Source organism: Notolepis coatsorum (genome assembly GCF_963971535.1).
Source record: "Notolepis coatsorum genome assembly, chromosome: 10".
Lineage (NCBI taxonomy): Eukaryota > Metazoa > Chordata > Actinopteri > Aulopiformes > Paralepididae > Notolepis > Notolepis coatsorum.
The window spans coordinates 17,079,275-17,105,449 of record NC_140174.1 but is presented as its reverse complement, the minus strand read 5'-3'; the positions used below and the strand labels follow the sequence as shown (position 1 = coordinate 17,105,449).

General features: G+C 42.6%; 1 protein-coding gene across 1 annotated transcript; it reads right to left on the bottom strand.

Moving 5' to 3' along the window:
- Positions 1 to 260: 260 nt before the first annotated feature.
- mfsd1l (major facilitator superfamily domain containing 1-like) lies at positions 261 to 25,503 on the bottom strand. The gene is made up of 13 exons (XM_084322522.1): positions 25,357 to 25,503; positions 23,860 to 23,960; positions 20,561 to 20,655; positions 19,149 to 19,204; positions 16,433 to 16,576; positions 15,478 to 15,636; positions 13,455 to 13,570; positions 8,206 to 8,306; positions 6,404 to 6,515; positions 5,292 to 5,429; positions 2,821 to 2,960; positions 2,465 to 2,576; positions 261 to 1,514 (listed from the first exon to the last, which is right to left on the bottom strand). Exons 1-13 carry the CDS (start codon positions 25,376 to 25,378, stop codon positions 1,359 to 1,361), a joined length of 1,452 nt encoding a protein of 483 aa, XP_084178648.1. The 5' UTR covers positions 25,379 to 25,503; the 3' UTR covers positions 261 to 1,358.
- Between the last annotated feature and the right edge of the window lie 672 nt (positions 25,504 to 26,175).

Here is a 26,175-nt window from a genome sequence, read left to right as displayed (position 1 = left end):
TTCATCAAGTCTTACCTTTTGACCTATGACCCTGTGGGCCATTTCACTCATGACCCTACTCCTGTGGCTGTTGACGGTATATACACTGCAGATCTTTCAATAACCACCAGAGGGCGACATACAATCATTATAGGGCACTGTAACCTTTCTCACTCGTCTTGGACAAGAGGCTCAAGAGCAGAATTGTAACAAATGTGACATTTCATTGACCTGCAGTGACCTGATGCCAACTGGGTTAAACGACGACACGATAAGTAAACAGCATTTTATTTTCACTGAGTTGGCAATAAGGTACAAAAAAAGCTAAAATTCCCTTCTTCGGAAAAAAACACACCAGAGAAAAAGACATAGCCTACTGAATGTCTGCGTTGCACACATAGTTACAGACACAGTTACAGACATTAACTGATGGTCATGAAATGAGAACTGTCAATAAATGGGAGTTTGACCTACAGCCAAGATGCTTTTGGCTAAAAAGGAAAACACACTCAGTTAGTTGAGATTCCTGAAAATAAAAATCAATTGCTCTTCAAAATGTAGTGAGAAATGAACGCGTCACTGTCTGCTACAACAGCTGCTTTGAATCCCTCATAAACAACCGACCCAACAACCTGCGTTGGTCGGCTAATGTAGTGAAGATATGGATTACAAAATGACCCTTTAATACTGCATTTCAGAAAGGAACTTGTTGCTCAATAACTCGTTGATTTGACAACATCACATGATTTCTTTTCACCTTCTAAACCAAAGGCTGCCTTTTCTGTCGTTTTCTTCAAGTTACCAACAACATTTCAGAACAACGCTCCGTGGCTCCTCCCTCCCCCTCCCCACCAGTTGAGACTAGTGCACTGGGCTTTGGGGGCACCGCTGTGAAGGAAGGGTGCGCTGCATTTACAACACAAGACAAAATGAGAGCAACACAGCATGCTGCACAATAATGGTTTCATCTCGATGATCTTGTTTTCATGATTTCTTCAGGGGGCTGCCCCGGGGGGCCCCAGAGTGCCCATTCAAGATATAGGCCTGCAGTATCCCTAGGGCCGCCCCTGGACTTTACTGTTATTTAACCTGTAGTGACCCGTAGTTTAACCCATTAAAACCTGTACAAATCCTTAACAAATTTAGAGTGCAAATAGGTACTGAATGTCTCTGAACAGGGCAGCGTAAAATAAGTGTGGTGTAATCTGGCAGAGAAAACAATAGTGGTAATCTGCCACATGTTTTCAGATTAGAGGCACGAGAGTTTGGTAGAGATTAGGTGAGGTATGTTTCCTGTAAAAAAGTCTGTAGTAAAAAAAGAGGGGGGAGGGGGAGACAGGGAAATACAGAGACAGGAAGAAGGTATAAAAACGGTTGCTTCAGGAGTTGACGGAAGGAGGGCGTTCTGCCTCGTCTTCGTCCTCCTCCGCCATGTCGCTCTGCCCCTCCTCTCCCTCCACCAGGGGCTCTCTGTCCGCGGGGACGCTGGCCGCCGGCGCTCCGGACCGCTTGGTCGTCTTGTTCAGAGTCCCGCCCTGGAGAGACAGGGTTTCAAATCCAACCGTTGAGCGCCAAAAACGAGGACTCAGAACTTCACAGGCCTCCTTGTTATTGTAAGTCAATACAAATCAGATCACGAGTAACAAATCACTTCCTGTTTACCATGGGTTCTCTTGAAATTTTATTGGATGTGGTTTGTCATGTTTGGCCTGTCAATCATCTCAATGACACATTTAGAAATGATAGGCCCCAGATGCCACACATAAGGTTTGGTGAGTAAAGGGGGAGTAAAAAAAAAAAAAAATACAAATATTTATTTTTTATTTTTCTCCCATCCCAATTTCATAGTATCCAATTCTTCCCTCCCCTGTCTTGAACGTTGCTAGACTATGCCTCCCATTGGTGGGTTATAGTGAGGACAGAAGCCTTGCATCACATGTCCCCTCCGGTACACAAGGAGGCAGCCTGTCGCATCTTTTCACCGCAGCAGCTCAAACACTCAGTGGCGAGGAGTAACGCGTGGGAGGCTCACGCTGCTTCCTGCTTCCGCCGCACCGGCGTCACCAAACCGACCTGTAGGAGTCGGTGTCCACAACGTCCAATCCCCACCCACCGGCTTTCCCACCCTCTAACACTTGCCAATTGTGTTAGTATGAACGACCGGCCAAGCCGGTAGCAACGGCGAGAGCTGGGCTCGAACCCAGCGTATCCTGCGTTAGTGGCGAGCGCCTTGCCCACTGCGCCAATCAGCCGCCCTTTAAAAAAAGAATTCTAAATGGCAAAAAAGAACTGAAATTCCAATATGGCTTCATAGGTCGTCCGTGAGTACAACACATATGAGTTACACTCATTTGAAAATGTAAAGTTTGGTCTGATGGTGGCGCTACAGGAAAGGTCATGGGTTCTTCCTGCAGGGGTCAGGGGTCGCTGGCCCAGGCAGCCCGGGGGGGGGGGGGGGAGATCAGAACAGACGAGTCCGACTCACCTGCCGCTGGTCCACGATGTTCAGAACCACTGAGGTGACGATGCAGCCGATGGTGTTCGCCAACATGAAGATCATCATCTGCTGCCAGCGCCAGAGAGGGATCTTAGTCTCACTGAGGACAGAGGACACAGAGGGAGGACAGAGAGGACAGAGGGAGGACAGAGGAAGGACAGAGGAAGGACAGAGGGCAGAGAGAGGACAGAGAGGACAGAGAGGAAGGATACACAGTCAGTAGTAGTAGTCAAGTAGTAGAATCTACAAGTTTAAAAATGTATGATTTCGTGATGCCTAGAATCAGTGATGTAGATGAAATGGATCAGAGCCAATCGGACGCCTCTAATATCATGATGCTCCACCTGCTCTTACTGCCCAAGATCTGCCCGACGACCAGGTTGGACACCCCGATGCCAATCATCTGGACAGAGGTGGCCAGACCCATAGCTGTCCCCAGAGTTGCCTGAGGGACCACCAGGGGGATAGAGGGCCACATGCTGGCCTGGAGAAAAAACACGGTTATTATGACGGTAGACAGAGGGGAAGAAACACAGACATAAAAACACACAATACAAACAAGGGTTACATTCGGAATAGGAATTCAATGTACGTCATTGTAGTATATAGATATAGATCATTAATAAAGCTGTTTAAAAAATGTTTTGCACCATTACTTTCTTGGTCATGGAAAAGACTTGATTTTTCTGACTTGGCCTTGACCACCATCTTGTCTCGAAGTCTCAGTCTCAACTAGGGCTGAACGATTAATCGATTTTAAATCGAAATCGCGATTTGGAATGATGCAATTATCAAATCGGAAAAAAAATTATCGCAATTTTTTATTTATTTAACCAGGAAGTCCCATTGAGATACAAGATCGGTTTGGGAGAGGGAGGTAAGGGGTTTTAGATTGTGTGTTGTGAAGTTTAGACTTCAGAGAGGGAGAGTATAGTACAGAAAAAAAGGTACCGTTGGGTACCGTTATCGATTCCCAGGTAAAAAGAAACATTTTCAGGCTCGATGTCCCGAAAAGACCCATGCGTAGGCCAGATGCAAGCCGCATTTTTACAATAAACCTCTGTGGGGCTGCTTAAAAAAAAATATTATAATCGCAAATTTAATCGCAATCGCTATATCTGTCCGAAAAAAACGCAATTAGATTATTTCCCAAAATTGTGCAGCCCTAGTCTCAACTACAACATTGTGGTGAATAGAGGGTAATAAACTATGACACTGTGGTGAATAGATGGTAATAAACTACAACACTGGTGAATAGAGGGTAATAAACTACAACACTGATGAATAGAGGGTAATAAACTACAACACCGTGGTGAATAGAGGGTAATAAACTACAACACTGGTGAATAGAGGGTAATAAACTACAACACCGTGGTGAATAGAGGGTAATAAACTACAACACTGGTGAATAGAGGGTAATAAACTACAACACTGGTGAATAGAGGGTAATAAACTACAACACTAGTGAATAGATGGTAATAAACTACAACACAGTGGTGCATGGGTAATAAACTACAACCACGTGGTGAATAGATGGTAATAAACTACAACACAGTGATGAATAGAGGGTAATAAACTACAACACTGGTGAATAGAGGGTAATAAACTACAACACCATGGTGAATAGATGGTAATAAACGACAACACTGGTGAATAGAGTGTAATAAACTACAACACAGTGGTGCATGGGTAATAAACTACAACACTGTGGTGAATAGATGGTAATAAACTACAACACTGGTGAATAGAGGGTAATAAACTACAACACTGGTGAATAGAGGGTAATAAACTACAACACTGGTGAATAGAGGGTAATAAACTACAACACTGGTGAATAGAGGGTAATAAACTACAACACTGGTGAATAGAGGGTAATAAACTACAACACTGGGTAATAAACTACAACACTGTGGTGCATGGGTAATAAACTACAACCGCGTGGTGAATAGATGGTAATAAACTACAACACTGGTGAATAGAGGGTAATAAACTACAACACAGTGGTGAATAGAGGGTAATAAACTACAACACTGGTGAATAGAGGGTAATAAACTACAACACAGTGGTGCATGGGTAATAAACTACAACACTGTGGTGAATAGATGGTAATAAACTACAACACTGGTGAATAGAGGGTAATAAACTACAACACTGGTGAATAGAGGGTAATAAACTACAACACTGGTGAATAGAGGGTAATAAACTACAACACTGGTGAATAGAGGGTAATAAACTACAACACTGTGGTGAATAGAGGGTAATAAACTACAACACTAGTGAATAGATGGTAATAAACTACAACACAGTGGTGCATGGGTAATAAACTACAACCGCGTGGTGAATAGATGGTAATAAACTACAACACAGGTGAATAGAGGGTAATAAACTATAACACAGTGGTGAATAGATGGTAATAAACTACAACACTGGTGAATAGAGGGTAATAAACTACAACACTGGTGAATAGAGGGTAATAAACTACAACACTGTGGTGAATAGAGGGTAATAAACTACAACACTGGTGAATAGATAGTAATAAACTACAACACAGTGGTGCATGGGTAATAAACTACAACACAGTGGTGAATAGAGGGTAATAAACTACAACAGCATGGTGAATAGAGGGTAATAAACTACAACAGTGGTGAATAGATGGTAATAAACTACAACATAGTGGTGCATGGGTAATAAACTACAACAGTGGTGAATAGAGGGTAATAAACTACAACAGTGGTGAATAGAGGGTAATAAACTACAACACTGGTGAATAGAGGGTAATAAACTACAACACAGTGGTGCATGGGTAATAACTCACAGCAGCGAAGGAGTATGTGACCCCCAGCCAGATGGTCGACACCAGGGGCGGGACGAAGGTGAAGGCCAGCAGGCCGAAGACAGGCAGCGTGAGGACGGCACAGGCCACCGCGAAGACCCCACGCAGACCCACATAGTCCTGGAGACACACACACACACACATGAATGAAAACAGGGTCAACTTAATTCAAAAGGCTCAGTGGTAATGAGTCAAAGCAACAACTGTGAATATTATGTGTTCTATAAGTATTGATTAGAGTGACTGTCATAGACAATGTGTTGTTCCTGTTCACAGGTATTGATTAGACTGTCATAGACGGATGTAATTATTATGTGTGGGAGGCTGTGTGTATGTGTAACTAGGAGGGATATGAGGACTGTGTATGTGTAACTAGGAGGGATATGAGGACTGTGTGTAACTAGGAGGGATATGAGGACTGTGTGTATGTGTAACTAGGAGGGATATGAGGACTGTGTGTGTGTGTGTAACTAGGAGGGATGTGAGGACTGTGTGTATGTGTAACTATAGGGATATGAGGACTGTCTGTATGTGTAACTATAGGGATATGAGGACTGTCTGTATGTGTAACTAGGAGGGATGTGAGGACTGTAACTAGGAGGGATATGAGGACTGTGTGTAATTAGGAGGGATATGATGACTGTGTAACTAGGAGGGATATGAGGACTGTGTGTAACTAGGAGGGATATGAGGGCTGGGTGTAACTAGGAGGGATATGAGGACTGTGTGTAACTACGAGGGATATGAGGACTGTGTGTAACTAAGAGGGATATGAGGACTGTGTGTAACTAGGAGGGATATGAGGACTGTAACTAGGAGGGATGTGAGGACTGTGTGTAACTAGGTGGGATATGAGGACTGTGTGTAACTAGGGGGTTGTGAGGAGTGTGTGTGTGTGTAACTAGGAGGGATGTGAGGACTGTGTGTGTGTGTAACTAGGAGGGATGTGAGGACTGTGTGTAACTAGGAGGTTGTGAGGGGTGTGTGTGTGTGTGTAACTAGGGGGATGTGAGGACTGTGTGTGTGTGTAACTAGGGGGATATGAGGACTGTGTGTGTGTGTGTGTGTGTAACTAGGGGGATGTGAGGACTCACAATGAGGATGCCCACGCTGGCTGACAGCACCAGGGAGCTGTCGTAAACGGCCCCGGCGATGTACGCCGCCTCCTTCTGGCTGTAGCCACTGTACTTGTCCTGGATGAACTTACTGGGTAAGAAACACACATGTTACTGTTTACATACCACGAACAATAATACTATAATACTGTATATATCGTATATATATTTATCTACAACTGGATTTATCTGCATATATCCCTGTTAGCTTACCTGTATATATTATATCTATAATCGTATTTATCCAATACCAGCTTTTACTAGTTATACCACTGGCCAGTATGGCTTACACCATAGTGTATTTATTCCTGTATCACTGTACATAATTATACTGTACAATTATACAGCATAGGGCTTGTTGGCTGAAACTAGCAGTAAAGTAACTCAGAACTGTTCTGTAAAGTAATTCAGAACTGTTCTGTAAAGTAACTCAGAACTGTTCTGTAAAGTAACTGTAATTGTAAGAACAGGGGAAAAGGCTGAATACATGAGAAAGACCTACGGCTCTGACAGAACTACTGCACTGAAGCACTTTGTTTTTACCGTTTTTCTTATATTGTGTAAACATCTAAAATACTGGGTTGACATGTCTATTTTATGTGTATCAGTGATAATCAAACAGACAAAGAGGCCTATTAACTCAATGTATGCCAGACCCGAGATAAGTCGGGTTAACTCGCAGACGCTTGAGTGCCAAACCCGAGAAAATTCGGGTTTTCGTCGTTATTTCTTTTATTCTATATTTCCATTCATAATCCATCCAGGGAGCCTGGTGTTAGCATTGGGAATGGGTCTGAGATCGCAAAAGTCCAATACCGCCACCTGGTGGGTTACGGCCGGAATTGCACATCCTTTGAAACTATCTGTATTCGGGTGTGCGTCGATTATATAGGTCCGGGCGGACTTTTCCTAGTCGGGCAAGGGAAACGGTTATAACACATAGATTTATAAGAATCAAACACTCCTGATTCATGTTCTTTGGTGGATTATGTTATGGACACGATCGACATCAATACTTGGAATGGCGATCAGATAATTAGAATATTCTTTTTGGGGTACATCCTAGTCAAGGTAAGGGCTATATGGTATCAATCTTGCGTTGATCCAACATGTCTGTGTAACGTTACTCCACAACGTATGCCATTGGTGACAATCAAAGCATAAAAAAAATACCGCCCCCCCCCACCCTTTCATGCATTCATGATGAAACATAATACCGATAATATAGATTTGATTTAGAAATAGTAGCGTATACAGGCGAGAAACGGCACGTTTTTTAGTGAAATGCGCGTATTGCTGCATACAGTAGCATCGTTTTCTGGGATTAGACAGGATTACTCTAAAACTATACTCATATTCACCACGGTATAAAACGGGAATGTATGGATGACATTTTTCTTTCTTTTTCAGAAATTGAACGATAGATACTCGATGTCAAATGGGCAATATTATTATATCCATAGCTATAATATATAGTTTTTGCCCTGCAAACACCGCCACGTATTCCTATACTTTAAAGCGGTGGCCTTTTAACCAACACAGTGCCCTCTGGCGCTGATTGAGTTAAGATGTTAGATCCTAATATGAAAAACGATGTGATTTAATGTTCTATGCCATATCATTTTACATTTAGTCATTTAGCTCATGCTTTTATCCAAAGTTCTGTACAGCAGGTCAGCAGGATGCTCATTTAATGCCTGTAATTTATGCTGCTGTGAAGCACTCTGAGAAGGTACTGTAGAAATAAAGTTAGTATTATTATATAATTATTATTATATTACCTGGCGTCAGCGATGAAGGGGAAGATTCCATTGTAGAAGAACATGATGGTGAGAACAAGCAGCCAGTATCTGAGAGAGAGCAGCTTCACATCCTGTATCCTCTACACACAGAGACACATAAAGACACGCACACAGAGAGATACAGAGACACACACACACAGAGACACACACACACAGAGACACACACACAGAGAGATACAGAGACACACACACACACAGAGACACACACACACAGAGACACACACATACACACACAGAGAGACACACACACACAGAGACACATGGTAAGTCCAATGAGGAAACACTGGCCTATCAGGACTTCAGTCCATATCTGTAAACAATTGTCTCCAGAAGCCAGAGAGCGAAGACTGGAGTTCTTTATGGAGCACCTCTAGATGTCCCATCTTGATGACATCACAGGTTTGAGTCTTAGTTCTGTGGTTTATGGAGCACCGCTAGATGTCCCATCTTGATGACATCACAGGTTTGAGTCTTAGTTCTGTGGTTTATGGAGCAACTCTAGATGTCCCATCTTGATGACATCACAGGTTTGAGTCTTAGTTCTGTGGTTTATGGAGCACCTCTAGATGTCCCATCTTGATGACATCACAGGTTTGAGTCTTAGTTCTGTGGTTTATGGAGCAACTCTAGATGTCCCATCTTGATGACATCACAGGTTTGAGTCTTAGTTCTGTGGTTTATGGAGCACCTCTAGATGTCCCATCTTGATGACATCACAGGTTTGAGTCTTAGTTCTGTGGTTTATGGAGCACCTCTAGATGTCCCATCTTGATGACATCACAGGTTTGAATATTAGTTCTGTGGTTTATGGAGCACCGCTAGATGTCCCATCTTGATGACATCACAGGTTTGAGTCTTAGTTCTGTGGTTTCCTACATTGGAGGCCAGCTGTCGGTATTACTAAATAACTGACTGGAATGTCCAATAATTGATTGGAATAACATACGGAAATCTTTAAACTGGGGGACGTTCCCCTTTAATTACAATGTAAACAAAGGGGGATAAGGCTGGATATCAATACAGTCACCGGAAGGTCACCGGAAATTACACATTGTTCAGAATGACGTGTACATACTGTTGGTCTGTGTTAATGGTCAGTATGGTGTATACCTGTGTATTGATGGGGGTTACAATTTAAGGGGAACATTTAATTTCAAAAGATACAGTGATATGGAACGGTCTGATTGTGGAATTAAAGCAATGTCAAAACATAAAACAGTTTAAAATAAAATACAGTCAAATGGTTTTCCAGAGGTACAGAGATGAAGAAGGGGTTTGATAACTGGCAGTATGTATGTGTATGTATGTATGTATGTATGTATGTATGTATATAAATGTATATATGTGCTATGTAGGTCAGTGTTTCCCCTGAAAAAAGATTCAACAGCGGTGCTGTGCTGTGCGCACGTGCCGCCGGAATCCATATTAGCGCACGCTGCCGGAGAAATAACTTAAAACTACCTTAGAATTGTTCGAGATTAGAGGTTATTCATGTTCATGGAGTCATATGCGTGTGAATTTGCTAGGATGTTTTTGGTGTGTCCGCTGACACTAGAAGTGCTCTGGAGGTCCAGGTAGCTGCATATTTTTACACTGCAAAAAAAAGAAATCTTATCAAGTGAAAATATCTTGTATTTGGTACAATAAGTCCAATATTGAGTAAAATTATCTTGAATTATCTTATTCCACAGATAATTTTGCACATTTTCTTCTTGATTTTGGTCAATTTAATCTTGTTTTAAGAAAATGTTAATCTTGTTTTCTTAAAACAAGATTAAATTGACCAAAATCAGAAAAAAAGCTAAATTATCTGCCAGTGGGATAAGTTAATTCAAGATAATTCTACTCAATATAGACTTATTGTACCAAATACAAGATATGTTCACTTGATAAGATAAAAAAAAAATTGCAGTGTAGTTGTAATCAAAGTAAATGTCAAGATTAATGACATGCCTCAACACTTGTACACTATTTGTATTGAACATAGATATAGATGATTTAATAGATCATATAAATACTAACATACTAACTGTCTAACATACACAAATCATAACACTACAACAGCACGTTATACCATAAGAAGTCTCAGTGGCATAGGCTACATTCTGCCTTGGAGCATTTAAAATTCACTGGTCCATTGATGCTGAGACGCATACAAGCGGCCAGAGGGTCTCCCTGCAGCCTGTTCCTCAGGTCAGTCTTTTACATTAAGCACAGCCCAAATGAAATGACAGCGCCGCTGTTGAATGCATATAAAGGGAAACACTGTAGGTATATAGTTGTATATGTATAAAAAATTGATAGAGGAACTTTACAGGGTAACATACAGTTTGGCAATTATTAATAAGGTATTATTAAAAAATGTATTGTTAAACTAAGTTCATTTTCAATATAAGTCTAGTAATGTATGAATTAGTAAATCAAATATAGTATGTTCTGATGGGTAAATAGGGGTGGGATTAAGTAAGTGTATGCTTCTTCCCACTTCTTTTCAAATATGTAAATGACAACAAAAGAAATATTTAGTTTGACTTTTTTGTTTGTTCTTTGTTATTTTTATTTTTTATATACATTTATTATTTGAACGGGTTGATGTTTGTTTGTTATGTTGCATATTTGAAATAAACTTCAATCAAATCAAATTGACCCAGCGATAGGACTGAATATATATTTATTAATGCTCAGTATGGTGTATACCTGTGTATTGACCCAGCGATATGAATGAATATATATTTATTAATGGTCAGTATGGTGTATACCTGTGTATTGACTAGGGCTGTCCCCGACTAAGGATTTGGATGGTCGACTAGGATTGGCTAAAATTTGCCGTTAGTCGACTATTGGTCGACTTAAACAAAAAAATTAAAATAAAAAAAAGTATAATATTAAATTTTTAATTTTTACTTTTGTATCATTCCATTTGGGCTGTGGGGGGTGCTTAATGTCTGAAGGAGTCGACTGAAGGCTTCTTGTGCTCTGATGGATACATCTTGATATTTGTCTAGTCTAGTGTGTTCATTAGATGGGTGAAATCCTCTTTCAGTGCCTCTGTGCCTGTTTTCGTAGGCAGTTAGCCTCTGGTATGCGTGCCATTAGCGTTAGCCACGCTTCTAGGCCTATTTTCTTTTGGAAAGAATGATTAAAAGATTTTTTTTTTTTTTTTTTTTTTTACATTGTATTCGACTAAGAGGTTGGCCAGTCGACTACGGCTCCTTTCGACCGATTAGTCGACTAATCGATTAATAGGGGTCAGCCCTAGTATTGACCCAGCGATAAGACTGAATATATATGTATTAATTGAACTTTTGTTTAATCAGACAGGTCCATTAACACTATCAGTGCCGGCCTTGTTTACCTTTTTACTTGAATGCCATCATCCACTTCAATGTTAGCGTTAAAAAACGCATAATCTATGTTTTAAACTATGGCTATGTGTCTAATATGCCCGTCGCTTATCAATGACTTGTTTGCAGTCAACATTGTCGAAACGGATTTTTTTTTTTTTTAATCGGTTCATATCCTTTTTATAGCATTTTGAAAAGCTATCGTTCTCTCGAAAATTTCCGAGAAAATAGAAAGATTCCCCCATAAACGGCATTTATTGGAATATTCTCGAATACACTAGACACGTTGTCATTTGTCTGCCTATTTATGAATCGTTTTCAAATAAACGCTAGATTATCTATAGTATATGTGTACTTATGCATGCTATAGAGGCGGGCTGAAAAATCTATTCTCTCATTTCCTCAACATCACACACACACACACACACATACACACACGGCACATGCTGATATCTCAGTGAATACAGCTCTGATTACCCCAAGACTGGTAACATAGACTCCTTACCTTAGATCAGATGTTCTCCAAAAAGATTATTCCAATTCCTGATCGCCATTCCAAATATCGATCGTGTTTATTGATTGATTATTGGCTGCTGTAAATATATATTCCACGCTGCATTCCAACTCGCGATCACTTCCATGTTCATCAGACGGCTTGCCAGCACAGCACAGAGTCCACAGATCCAGCAGTATAATCGAATGACCTGCAGTTACACAGGGATAGACGATAGGGGGCGGTATTTTCCCATCTGAGCTCCTAGAGGGTCTGCTGTACCAACGGGAGACTCGGTTGATGAAATATGAATTCAGATCGCTAATAAAAAAATCAAACGACAATACACGTCGTCGGCACTCAACGGGGGGTCTGATAAGACGACAATACACGTCGTCGGCATTCAAAGTGTTAAGAACAGCCTGGCAGCGTGACAACAGCCCTCTTGGAGGGTAAGAGGAAAGGTTCTTCATAACAATAAATACGTCACAATAATGCCTGATGACTGTGGGTCTACAACCACATCAAGATGTATTATGTAATGTATACATAGTTACTACAGGATATGACTCCTACAGGATATGAGTCCTACAGGATATGACTCCTACGGGATATGACATATGACTCCTACGTGATATGAGTCCTACAGGATATGAGTCCTACAGGATATGACTCCTACGGGATATGACTCCTACGGGATATGACTCCTACAGGATATGACTCCTACAGGATATGACTCCTACAGGATATGATTCCTACAGGATATGACTCCTACAAAATATGACTCCTACAGGATATGATTCCTACAGGATATGACTCCTACGGGATATGACACAGGATATGACTCCTACAGGATATGATTCCTACAGGATATGACACAGGATATGATTCCTACAGGATATGACTCCTACAGGATATGATTCCTACAGGATATGACTCCTACAGGATATGATTCCTACAGGATATGATTCCTACATGATATGATTCCTACAGGATATGACTCCTACAGGATATGAGTCCTACAGGATATGACTCCTACAGGATATGACTCCTACAGGATATGATTCCTACAGGATATGATTCCTACAGGATATGACTCCTACAGGATATGATTCCTACAGGATATGACACAGGATATGACTCCTACAGGATATGACTCCTACAGGATATGATTCCTACAGGATATGACTCCTACGGGATATGACACAGGATATGACTCCTACAGGATATGATTCCTACAGGATATGACTCCTACGGGATATGACACAGGATATGACTCCTACAGGATATGACTCCTACAGGATATGACTCCTACAGGATATGATTCCTACAGGATATGACTCCTACGGGATATGACACAGGATATGACTCCTACAGGATATGACTCCTACCACTTTGCGGGACTCCTCCTGAATGGCTCCTTCCAGGCCCAGCTGTCTCATGCCCACCTTGTCCAGACCGCTGACGATGATGGCCGACGCGAAGCCCAGGACACACAGCAGGGCCCCTGCAGAGCGACACAGAACATGGCATGTCATGAATGAATGAATGAATGAAGTTTATTTTTCGGTCTTGTTTACAGACAAATCAAACACACTCGTGTGGTGGACTTACAAAAGGAAAAGAAAAAAGAAAAGAAAATCACAAATGTACATATTCAAGGCAAGCTCACACACAAAATCCAAAATCAACAACCGAAAAAAAGAAATAGGCTGAAGCACATGCTTATTTTTGCCTATCCTTTACAAATTCTTAAAAACGAAATATATTTTAATTAAGGCTGTCAAAGTTAACGCGGTATTAACGCGTTATCGCCCGATTCTATTAACGCCACTATTTCTTTTAACTCACGATTAACTTAAAAAATAAAATTTTACTTTTTTTTTTTTACTAGACTTCACTCAGGTGTATTATTGATGCTCTCATTGATACTATGTTTGTTTCTGAAGTGTGTGTGTGTGTGTGTGTGTGTGTGTGTGTGTGTGTGTGTGTGTGTGTGTGTGTGTGTGTGTGTGTGTGTGTGTGTGTGTGTGTGTGTGTGTGAGAGAGATATATATAGAGAGAGAGGGGGGTGAGAGAGATGAGGAAGGGGCAAGAGAGAAAGAGAGCTGGGAGAGTGTGTGTGTGAGAGAGAGGGGGGGGGGGTGATTAATCAGCCCTTGCGTGGGTGAATGTAACAAGTTCCTAACGTTTTCTTTCCCCTTTTATTTCATGCACACTTTATTCATTGTTTTAAATTATTATTTTCTTTTAAGTTATTTTGTGCATCACTCTGTTTTGAATTTGATGCAAATTTGCAATGCATGAGGGTCATCCTTTTGTTTTAAATGGCTGCATAAAGCAAGCATTTGTTGACTCGCATGTTGATAAGAGTATTAAAACTTGGAACATGAAAAATATCTGTTTAAGGTAGAGATTTTTTTTTTATTAATTTGCGATTAATCGCGAGTTAACTATGGACAATCATGCGATTAATCAAGTTAAATATTTTAATCGATTGACAGCACTAATTTTAATATAAGAAAGAAAAACTTAAAATATGCTGCAAGATATACTTTTTTGAAAGAATAAACAAATGTTTGATGTTTAGTCAAAACTGTACTCCTGAATTATTTGATCCTTTAAGGCTTTTTTAAATCTCCCCTGAGAAGTACACAACTTCAACCCGTCACTAAGGCTATTCCATACTTTAACTCCCAAAATTAATGCTCAGGTTGGGATTCCTTTCCACCCCAAGGTGGAATAATTCTGCATGAGGTATCTGATCCCTGCCTGCCTCCCCAGAGAGTCCACTGCCTGCCTGCCTCCCCAGAGAGTCCACTGCCTGCCTGCCTCCCCAGAGAGTCCACTGCCTGCCCAGAGAGTCCACTGCCTGCCTGCCTCCCCAGAGAGTCCACTGCCTGCCTGCCTCCCCAGAGAGTCCACTGCCTGCCCAGAGAGTCCACTACCTGCCTGCCTCCCAGAGAGTCCACTGCCTGCCTCCCCAGACAGTCCACTGCCTCCCCAGAGAGTCCACTGCCTGCCTGCCTCCCCAGAGAGTCCACTGCCTGCCCAGAGAGTCCACTGCCTCCCCAGAGAGTCCACTGCCTCCCCAGAGAGTCCACTGCCTGCCCAGAGAGTCCACTGCCTGCCTGCCTCCCCAGAGAGTCCACTGCCTGCCTGCCTCCCTCCCCAGAGAGTCCACTGCCTGCCTGCCTGCCCAGAGAGTCCACTGCCTGCCTACCTCCCCAGAGTCCACTGCCTGCCCAGAGAGTCCACTGCCTGCCCAGAGAGTCCACTGCCTGCCTGCCTCCCCAGAGAGTCCACTGCCTGGTTTGCTTCAATAAAGACAATATATATATATGAAAGTCGAATGTGGAGACTGGCATCGACTATTCGAACATTTGAATATTCTAACTCATCCATACTGCCTACCTCCCCAGAGAGTCCACTGCATGCCGAACTGCTCCTCGAAGCGCTGCGTCAGGAAGAAGTTGAGGACGGACCCGAGGCGAGAGAACGCTAACGTCAGACCAAACGCCAAGGCCAGCTCCTTACCTCTGAACCAGAACGCTGTGATACGATTCTGAACGACTGAGGGAGAGAGAGAGAGAGAGAGAGAGAGAGAGAGAGAGAGAGAGAGAGAGAGAGAGAGGGGGGGGGAGGGAGAGAGAGATAGGGAGGGAGAGGGGGGAGGGAGAGATACAGAGAGGGGGAGAGGGAGGGAGAGACAGAGAGAGGAAGGGAGGGAGAGGGAGAGAGAGGAGGGAGGGAGAGAGACAGAGAGAGGGAGACAGAGAGAGAGAGTGAGAGACAGAGGGCATGAGAGGGCATTAAGGCAGTATGTAGTGTTTGACTAAGCATAATTTAGTAATAATCAAATTAATCATGGAGCCTCTCATCCTGTCGCCTGGTAAAAACATCAGTCCTTATTCCTGTCTGCTTGTGCAGCTGCTGCCTCCTACTGGTCAGGGATCTTACTGCTCAGGGATCCTACTGGTCAGGGATCTTACTGCTCAGGGATCCTACTGGTCAGGGACCCTACTGGTCAGGGATCTTACTGCTCAGGGATCCTACTGGTCAGGGATCTTACTGCTCAGGGATCCTACTGGTCAGGGATCTTACTGGTCAGGGATCTTACTGGTCAGGGATCTTACTGGTCAGGGATCTTACTGCTCAGGGACCCTACTGGTCAGGGATCTTACTGGTGAGGGATCCTACTGGTCAGGGATCTTACTGGTGAGGGATCCTACTGGTCAGGGATCTTACTGGTGAGGGATCCTACTGGTCAGGGATCTTACTGGTCAGGGATCCTACTGGTCAGGGATCTTACTGCTCAGGGATCCTACTGGTCAGGGATCTTACTGCTCAGGGATATCAGGGATCTTACTGGTGAGGGATCCGTTGCCGGAGCCGAAGATCAGACGGCCTGTGAGCATCAGGGGCAGCAGGTAGGGAGTCCCTCTGAAGTGGGAGCCCAGAGCGAAGATGGAGGAACCCAGAACACACAGGAAGGAGAAGAGGAACACACCAACTGTAGAGAGAGAGAGAGAGAGAGAGAGAGAGACAGAGGGGGATAGACAGAGAGAGAGACAGTAGAGAGAGAGGGGGGAGAGACACAGATAGCGCTTTTAAACCGGCCGGTTCAAGCTCCAGCTCCGTTCTCAACCCTCTGAACTCTGGTGCCCTCTGGCGAACCGGCCCGCGTTTACACCCATTTAAGTAGAACCAACATTCCACCGTCTCCGTCATCAACGGGGGCGTTACTCAGGTAAAAATAATGCGTGGAGAGAGCGAGTCTCAGTGCGAGAGGCCACACACAAAAGCACACACGCACACACACGCTGTATACGTTTGAAATGAATCGTTCCAGCAAAGTATGCTTCTATTATTCAAATGACTTGTTTTAATGGGTATCATGTAGCAAGTCCTACTGTAGAACATGACATAATAGCATGATATCTGATTCATTAATGCCAAATAATGGACGACGACCGCAATTGGCACTTAAAGTGTAAATAATGGGGGAGCTCCAGTAGCTCACCGCGTATCTCGGCGTCGGGGACAACCGTGCGCGTCACGGATCTGGGGTACACGAGTTCGACTCCCGGACTCACCGTATTTTCTCAGAGTGTCTTCCCCTGATCTATATCCCATTCAACCTGTTTCTGTCGGTCATGCTTGACCAGAAAAAGCGATAAACGCTAAAAAATGAAGTTAAAAAAAAAAAAAAAAAAAAGTGTAAATGATGGATTAGTCAGTAGTAATTCATGACGGCCCGTTTAGCTCAGCTGGTTAGTGTGCTGCCTGTGGAGCGAAAGGTCCCGAGTTCTAATCTCTAGCTTACTTTTTTTTTTGTAACGTTAAATAATTTATCCACTCTGGTGTCCCAAAAAGGACAATAACATCACCTTAAGCATACTGCACCTTATGTGAATACTGTGATACTGTGAATACTGTATATTTCAGTTGGTTAGATAGTCAATTATATTGACTTATTTGTTTACACTGCTTGTGTTGTTTTTACTACCTGTACCCTAGGGCTGGGCGATATAACGATAACGATAAATATCGCGATATATTTTAATAATCGATATAGAAAAAAATCGAAAAATCATTTTTTTTTTTTTTTTTTTTTTTGACCTGCAACAGGGCAGTGGACAGACTTGTCTTTCTTGCCTGCAACTTAAAGTAATGGCTTTGCTTGTCCAAATGACAATACTGACCAAATTGAGATTTATTTTTCTCTTTTCTATTTTGTTTGCTTTCTAATTTAAAATACATTTTGAAACCGTCTGTACACAGTAGGCTATGTGTGCTAGCAGAATTAGACTCCAGTCACGAGTCACAGTGCACATGTGCGGTGGTTTGTCCACCAAAAAAGCGCCAAAAGATCGAAAATAAACTAACAGAGCCAGAACTGTTCAACTCCTCTGGAGCCACAGCCAGCAGAGAAGCCGGTTTACTTTAGCTTTTAAACCAGCTGCAGCCTGAGAACTGGAGTGTGAGGGGATGTAACACTAAAGATGGCGGCAACGACAAAGAATTGCTGCAAAATAAACATACATCTGTTGTTAAAAAAAAAAAAAAAAAATGTTTTGTTTTTTTTTGTTTTTTTTAATACTTATAACAATTCGATAATTATCGATATCGAGAAATAAAATAAAATTATCATATCGTTATCGCGATATGATTTTTTTCCATATCGCCCAGCCCTACTGTACCCCCCCCCCATCCCCCATGCTGCTATGATGCCTGAATTTCCCCAAGGGGATCAATAAAGGAATATCTTATCTTATCAACCAGAGTGGATAAATTAATTAACGTTACAGAAAAAGAAAAGTAAGCAAGAGAATCGAACTCTGGACCTTTCGCTCCACAGGCAGCACACTAACCAGCTGACCTAAACGGGCCGTCATGAATTACTACTGACTAATCCATCATTTACACTTTTCAAGTGCCAATTGCGGTCGTCATCCATTATTTAGCATTAATACATCAGTGTGTGCTTTTGTGTGTGAGCTCTCGCGCTGACTCGTTAACGCCTTTCCCTACGCATATTCATTTCTGGAGCATTTCTTTATCCACTCTGGTTGGATGGTGTATTGTACTCGCAAATCGCTTCCTGTTGAATGAATCGGTTGAGTGCAATACCGACTCTCTACTTTCCCCGTCTTCACAGCCTAGAATATGACACGGCCACTGATGATGTCACGGTTCGCGAGGAAAAACCAACTATTTGCCGGTGCCAGCTGAGCATCGATTTGTCACGTTCTGAACCAATTAATCCCGGTCTGAACGCGCCGGCCGGTGTGAGATTTCGTTCGGGAACCGGCTCCAGCACGGAGCCTGGCTGGTGTAAAAGGGCTAAGAGAGAGTAGAGAGAGAGAGACAGAGGGGGATAGACAGAGAGAGAGTAGAGAGAGAGAGAGAGAGAGAGAGAGAGAAAGAGGGGGGAGAGACACAGAGAGTAGAGAGAGAGAGAGACACAGAGGGAGACACAGAGAGAGAGAGAGAGAGAGAGAGAGAGAGAGACTGAGACTGAGACTGTGTCTATTGCTTGTTTTGACAGGTATCACCTGGATGATATCAGAAAATGGACTTACAGCGGTTTCCCAACTTGTCGATCAGGAAGCCGGCCATGATAACCACCACTGCGTTGCTGTGGAGGAGAGACACATGAAGCATCCAGCAAACTCCTGTCACGTTACATGTCAAGAGAGAGAGCATGGAGCATCCAGCGCTGTCACGTTACATGTCAAGCCAGGCTGGGCGATATGGCCAAACATTTTATCACGATATATCACGATAAAATTTTTCATATAGATAATTATCGATATTTTTATTAGTATTAAAATAAAAAGTTTAAAAAAAAATTATTTAAACAACAAATGTATGTTTATTTTGCAGCAATTCTTTGTCGTTGCCGCCATCTTTAGTGTTACAACCCCTCACACTCCAGTTCTCAGGCTGCAGCTGGTTTGAAAGCGAAAGTACTGTGGCTCCAAGGGAGTTGAACAGTTCTGGCTCTACTAGTTTCTTTTCTATCTTTTGGCGCTTTTTTGGTGGACAAACCACTGCACACGTGCACCGTCACCTCGCGACTGGAGACTAGCTCTGCTAGCGCACATAGCCTACCGTGTACAGACGGTTTCAAACTGTATTTTAAATTAGAAAGCAAACAAAATAAATGGACAAGAGAAAAATAAATCTCAATTTGGTCAGTATTGTCATTTGGACAAGCAAAGCCATTACTTTAGGTTGCAGGCAAGAAAGACAAGTCTGTCCACTGTCTCTGGTTTTAAAGCTGCCCTGTTGCAGGTCACAATAAGAAAAATTTAATATATATATTTTTTTATTATCGATATTATTTTTATTATCGATTATTATGGGTTATTAAAATATATCGCAATAATTATCGTTTTTGTTTTATCGCCCAGCATTAGAGAGACGCTTCTAGTCAGAGTGAAGTGCAACGGTGGAGTTGACGCATATCTTCTATACTATAATTCTATACTTTCATTATCTGTAAAAATCTGAAAAATTACAGAGGGAGACTTGTGCCACGAGCTATTGCATGCACTTATCTGTGTTTCATTACACATATGTGTGCATGCTTACCAACTGTTTCGCCTGTTTTATTGCAACACTACTGTCTATCACCGACATCTAAGAAGGGAGATCCCCCCTTGAACGGCCCTTCTAAGGTTTCTCTCCTCCACATTGCCTGTGGTGCATTTTTTTCTATTGCTAGGTGTTAGTGAGTTTTTCCTTACCTTCACGTGGGGTATGTCTGGGAGTGTTGCATTCATTTATTTGAAATTTTTTGGACTTCATGGTGTTTTTGTTTTGTTCTTGATTTATTGTGATGTTTCTTCTTGACTTGTTTAAAGAAGACGTGTCCGGCCCATGGGGACATTAACATGCGTTGTCGGGCCTTACAAATACATTTGATTTGATTTGATTTGAACTGCTGGGCTCGGTCACTTGGTGCACGGGGGCCGGTGTGCTCACTTACGTCCAGGCGTAGATGGCGTAGAGCAGGTTGTATTCCTGAGGGGTCATGCCCAGCCCCTCCACGCAGCCCCCTGTCCCATTGAGACACGTCAGGTTCTGTGGGCAGGAGGAGAGACGAGTCTAATCAGACTCATTTACATTGTCATTTAGCTGAACGCTTTTATCCAAAGCGACTTACAAGTTCTGTTACTGTACGACAAGTCATCAGGAAGGGCACAACTCAAATCAGCTGAGTAACAAATGTTCATCAAAGTGTTGAGTGCTACAGTGTAGGTTAGTACATTAGGACAAGTGCATGACAGTAAGGTTAGTTAGGGTTAGAGTTTTTCTTTTTTCATTTCAGATAATGGTTGAAGAAGTGCATCTTTAGTCGATGGCAAAAGATTGGACGGGTTTACTCTAGTGGAAGAGAGATTAGTCAAGTCTAATCAGACTCTAGTCCTTGTCTAATCTGGTCTCTTTTGTCCAGGAAAGCAGTTTTTCCCCTGACATCCAAGTGACTATTGCTGATGTGCAGTAATTAGGTCTGTTTGTCCTATAAGTAGACTGTGTGACAAAGAGTGACACTTGGGAGTGTCAGGAGGAAAGGGACTTTGGCTGCGTTCACACTGCAGGCCTTAGTGCTCAAAAAAAAGAAATTGGTTTGCTTGGCTGTTTCTTTTTTGTTGCCAATATCAGATTCCAGAGTGAACTGGCCACATGCTCCTGAACTGACCTGCATGCACAAAGTAACAATAAAGAAGATGGACGTAAAGATGGAGGACACAGTTTATGGTTTAAAATGTATAAGTTGATGTGCAGTGGAGGCTAATTCCTGAGCAGATGATAATGAGGTGAGGAGGAGGTGAAAGAAAGACATTTCTTCTTTCAATATACTTTCAAACACAGAGCGGTCCCCTCAAGTGTTGCTTGTACAGAAGTATCACCACAAATACTTTGTATAAGGTACTATATTGTAAACACCTCACTGTCCCTCCACTGACCACCTCCTGAGGATAAACGGGGCTACCGTGGACAGGGTGAGCAGCTTCAAGTACCTGGGGGTCCACATCTCAGAGTATCTGACATGGACAACACACATAGACTCAGTCGTAAAAAAGGCGAAGCAGCGCCTCTACCACCTGAGACAGTTAAGGAAGTTCCGAGTATCTGGGAAGATACTCCAGTCCTTCTACTCCGGAGCTGTAGAGAGCATCTTGACTGGAAACATCACTGCCTGGTATGGAAAACAGCACGGCACAGGACAAGAAGGCCCTACAGAGAGTGGTGCGTTCAGCCGAGCGTACCACGGGTATTGCACTACCACCCCTGCAGGTCCTATACAACAAGAGGTGCAAATCCAGAGCCTGCAGAATAATGAAAGACCCTCACCACCCCAACAACAGCCTGTTCAAGCTGCTGCGGCCTGCGAACACCAGCAACTAGGACAGAGAGACTTCGGCTCAGCTTCTTCCCCCAGGCCATCAGAGCCTTGAACACTGAACTCTCCACACACAAGCACACATGAGCACACACACAACACACACACTGTACACGCTCACACACTAGCAGCCACTTTAACATGAGTACACACACACTCATGCTGCACACACTCACACTTATGGTCACTTTAAGAATAGTATAGTATAACTTGAGATTGTATAATATAGCATTGTTGTATAACAGTGTACATAAAGACCCAGTGCCTCATCCGTAGCTAACAGTGTATTGCACTACCACAGGACCTAGCATGTCCTACCATGCTCTGTAAATAACTCATGTACATATACAGATATGCCCTACTTTGTTTACTTGTTTTATTGCACAATGTTGTTCTATTGGATTCTTATTATATATTACTATTGTATTATGCACATTGTTGCGGGCAAAACCCCCCGCATTTCATTGTATACTTGTATGCTGTGACAAATAAAACTCTTGACTTGACTTGACTCCATCACAGCTGTCTTCCATGTCTGTATCCACTGACCACCTGAGGGGGGGTCCCTCTGGGGGGGGGGGTGGATGTGGGGGGGGTGGGTGCCTCTGGGGGGGGGGGGTCTCTGGCAGACCAGTCAATGTTTGGCTTCTCATGCAGGAGAGACCCCGAAGGTTTCAACCCAGATGTGTCACACACACTCAAATGATCACACATTGACATCAGCGGTTTTCTTAAAGAGCGGCTCTTTGTGAAGATGCCCCTTTAAACAGGACTTCCCTAATACCATCAACTTACCCCTTAATACCACCAACTTACCCCTTAATACCACCAACTTACCCCTTAATACCACCAACTTACCCCTTAATACCATCAACTTACTCCTTAATACCATCAACTTACTCCTTAATACCATCAACGTACCCCTTAATACCATAACTTACCCCTTAACACATTGGGTGCCGTTCACCGTTTTTTTTTCTTTTCTTTTTTTTCTTACTTTTATGTTCTTCCATTTCATTAGTTGTTTTATTCATTTTAATTGTTTTATTCATTTAACTTTTTATCTTTATCTCCTGTAGACGGTCTTATACTGCCCTCTAACGCATTCGGCCGCTATTGCACTCCATTAGAAACGGTGTAGTTTCTTTTCTCTACCGAGCTGCGGCGTGGGGGCAGGTCCTAAACACTCCGGCAAAACACGCGCTTGTAGGGATGGCTTGCACAACTGACCCCGCCCGCCCGTTCATGTGCAATGCCCAGTAACCTCGGAGACAGGATCGCTGTGGATAACTGGAATGGCGATCAGATAATTGGATTATATCTTTTGCATTACATTAGAGACCAGGTAAGGACTCTATATATAAAATCTTGCGTTGATCTGATATTTTTTTCTACCGCGATTGAAGCCATCTGTGTTTTATGTGTGTGGCTTTTTACCGTTGGGTGCAGGAGGGGAGGGGGGGAGCGCCGCGCTCCAGGGCACATTTCATGTATGCACGAGGAAGGATAATAATGATAATCTAGCGTTGATTTCAGGAAGATTCTATAATCAGGCGAAAAATGACAACGTGTTTATTGAATTACACAAAAACGCTGTTTTCGCATCTTTTTCCTGGAATTACTCAGAAGCACCCAAACTATATTCATATTCAAAACAGTATAAAACGGAAATGTACGGATGAAAAATCTGTTTTTTGCACGTTGACTGGAAGCAACTCACTGACAATCGACAGCGTTATTAGACCCATAGCTATAATATAAAATATAGGTTTAGCTCTACAAACAAGGTGCGCGTTTACATGGGGTTAATGGACGACGGCAAGGCCAGATGCACTTCCCGGAAGGGGCGTGGCACTCAATGTGTTAATACCATAACTTACCCCCTGAAACTGGTCCTGCAGGACACTGGGGATGTCAAAGCAGAAGTAGGAGCCAAACGTCAGCAGGCAGTTGAAGAACAGAACCAGGAAGCGATAATAAGCTACAGGACAAAGATATAACAGAAATATATAAACAGAAATATATAAGATAAATATATACGAGAAAGATATAACACAAATATATAACAGAAAGATATATAACATGAATATATAACAGGAAGATGTTAACAGAGTCACATCATTGATTGATTGATAACTTTATTAACAGATTATATTAGCAGAATATTAGCAGAATGGGTACAATACAGTACGGCTCAATACACACAATTGTTAAGGGGATGCAGACCAGAGAAAGACTTTCGTCTTGTTTACATCAGGGTCCCCCATTTTCAATTAATAATGACATTAATGACATACACAACATACAGATATATATCATGACATTTCTGACATACATGACATACAGGTATACAGTAGTACTGTTACATTTGTGACATACAAGATATGCAAATATACTGTTAAACAGAGATCCTAACAGAAAATATATACATACGAGGGGGAGGAAACTGTACATTAGGATGGAGGGGGTGGGAGGGGGGTTTGGACATTTACGGGGCCCGTTTCGAATTGCAGCCTTCATATGAAAGATGAAATCACTAAAGCTCACAGCCAACAACACTCCTACTGATCCAGCTAGAGTCTAGAGCAGACAGCTGTTTAGCTACAGGGGTGTTAGTGCCGGGTATTAAGCACAAGGCTATCAGACTGTATTCATCGTGACATCACCATGTGTCATCCTTCCTGTGTGTTCTACCAACATAATGGCAGAATTAATTGATAATCCTCCTCTGTCGTTTGATCACAATCACCTGTTGTTTTCCTATCAAGAAGTCTGTGGTGGTGGTGGTGATGATGTGATGGAATAGTATATGAATTAGACAGAATCTTGAACAAATGTAATATATCTTTAGACAGACAGACAGACCCCCCCCCCCAACCTCCTCCAATGTAGCCTACAGTTTCTACGACAAATGTGTATATACTCTCTTTTCTGAACTCTTTTTGTATCACTAACACTGTATTTGCAAATCTGTAGCAGTACTGTCTATCTGTATGTCGTGTATGTCATTATATGTTATGATGAATTGAAAATGGGGGACCCTGATGTAAACAAGACGAACGTCTTTCTCTGGTCTGCATCCCGTTAACAATTGTATGTATTGAGCTGTACTGTACTGTTCCCATTCTGCAATCTGTTAATAAAGTTTTCAATCAATCAATCAATCAATCAATCACAGACAGACAGTCAGTCAGACAGACAGACAGATTGCTGCCAAAAACTTTGGACAAACAGGCTGTACTTCTAGCAGAAAATGATGAGTTTGCACATTTCTACAGGGAAGTCTTGCCACACTGACTGGATCTGATGACTGACAACATGTTGAGAATGAAAATTGAAAACAGCAACGCAGTCACACCGTACGTCATGTTAGTTACCTCGTTCAGCCGGCTCCGCCATAGTGAGATGAGAGGGTCGCAGTTTAAGCAGCTCTTCAGTCTTCACTCAGACGGCTCTCATCTCGTATTGTTTACAAATTACATCAACAGTCTGCTTCAGGTGCTGCAGCTAAACTCCACTAGCACAGTGTTGTTGGTCGCGAGCTGCGCGCGGCTCGCAGCAGAAGCTGCGGATGGGTCAAAGCGGCGAGTAAACGCCTCTTGCAGACGGTGCTGATGGTTTTGAAATCAGCGCAGAGCGCAACGCTCGAGGCGCGTGTGAGTGGCCCGGTGCAGCTGACCTCGAGTTGCATACGTCACAGACTCACAACATGTCCTCGCTTCCACAATTCTTCTTGTGGATTGGCTGCCGAGAGAGAGAGAGAGAGAGAGAGAGAGAGAGAGAGAGAGAGAGAGAGAGAGAGAGAGAGAGAGAGAGAGAGAGAGAGAGATTTGTATTGCGTTACTTATCATAGGGAGAGTCAAATTGCAGAGATTACTGTACACATATTATTGTGTAATCCTGAACTGTTCTCTGAAAACATGTAATAAACAAAAATGTTTTTATAATATAAATATAATAATAATAGTATAAAAGGATGTTACACACTCCTGTACAGTAGGTGGCGTAATGCACCTTAAATTGTTTGCAAACATATGTATACATTTTACAATCGCTAGAAATCCTTGAGCAAGACACTTGAAACTTTAAGGACCAGCCACCACGAGTTAACTCGTGTTTCGATTCCACCCGTTGAGGACCAGAGCCACGAGTTAACTCGTGGCAAGTTGTTATTGTTTTATTCCATATTAATAAAC

Coding starts and splice junctions, on each gene's coding strand:
- mfsd1l (XM_084322522.1), bottom strand. CDS start 25,378: ATGGCGGAGCCGGCTGAACGAG. Junction 13,571..15,477: donor GCAGTGGACTCTCTGGGGAG/GTAGGCAGTATG, acceptor GTCGCTCTGCAG/GGGCCCTGCTGTGTGTCCTG. Junction 2,577..2,820: donor ATCTTGGGCAGTAAGAGCAG/GTGGAGCATCAT, acceptor CTCTGTCCTCAG/TGAGACTAAGATCCCTCTCT.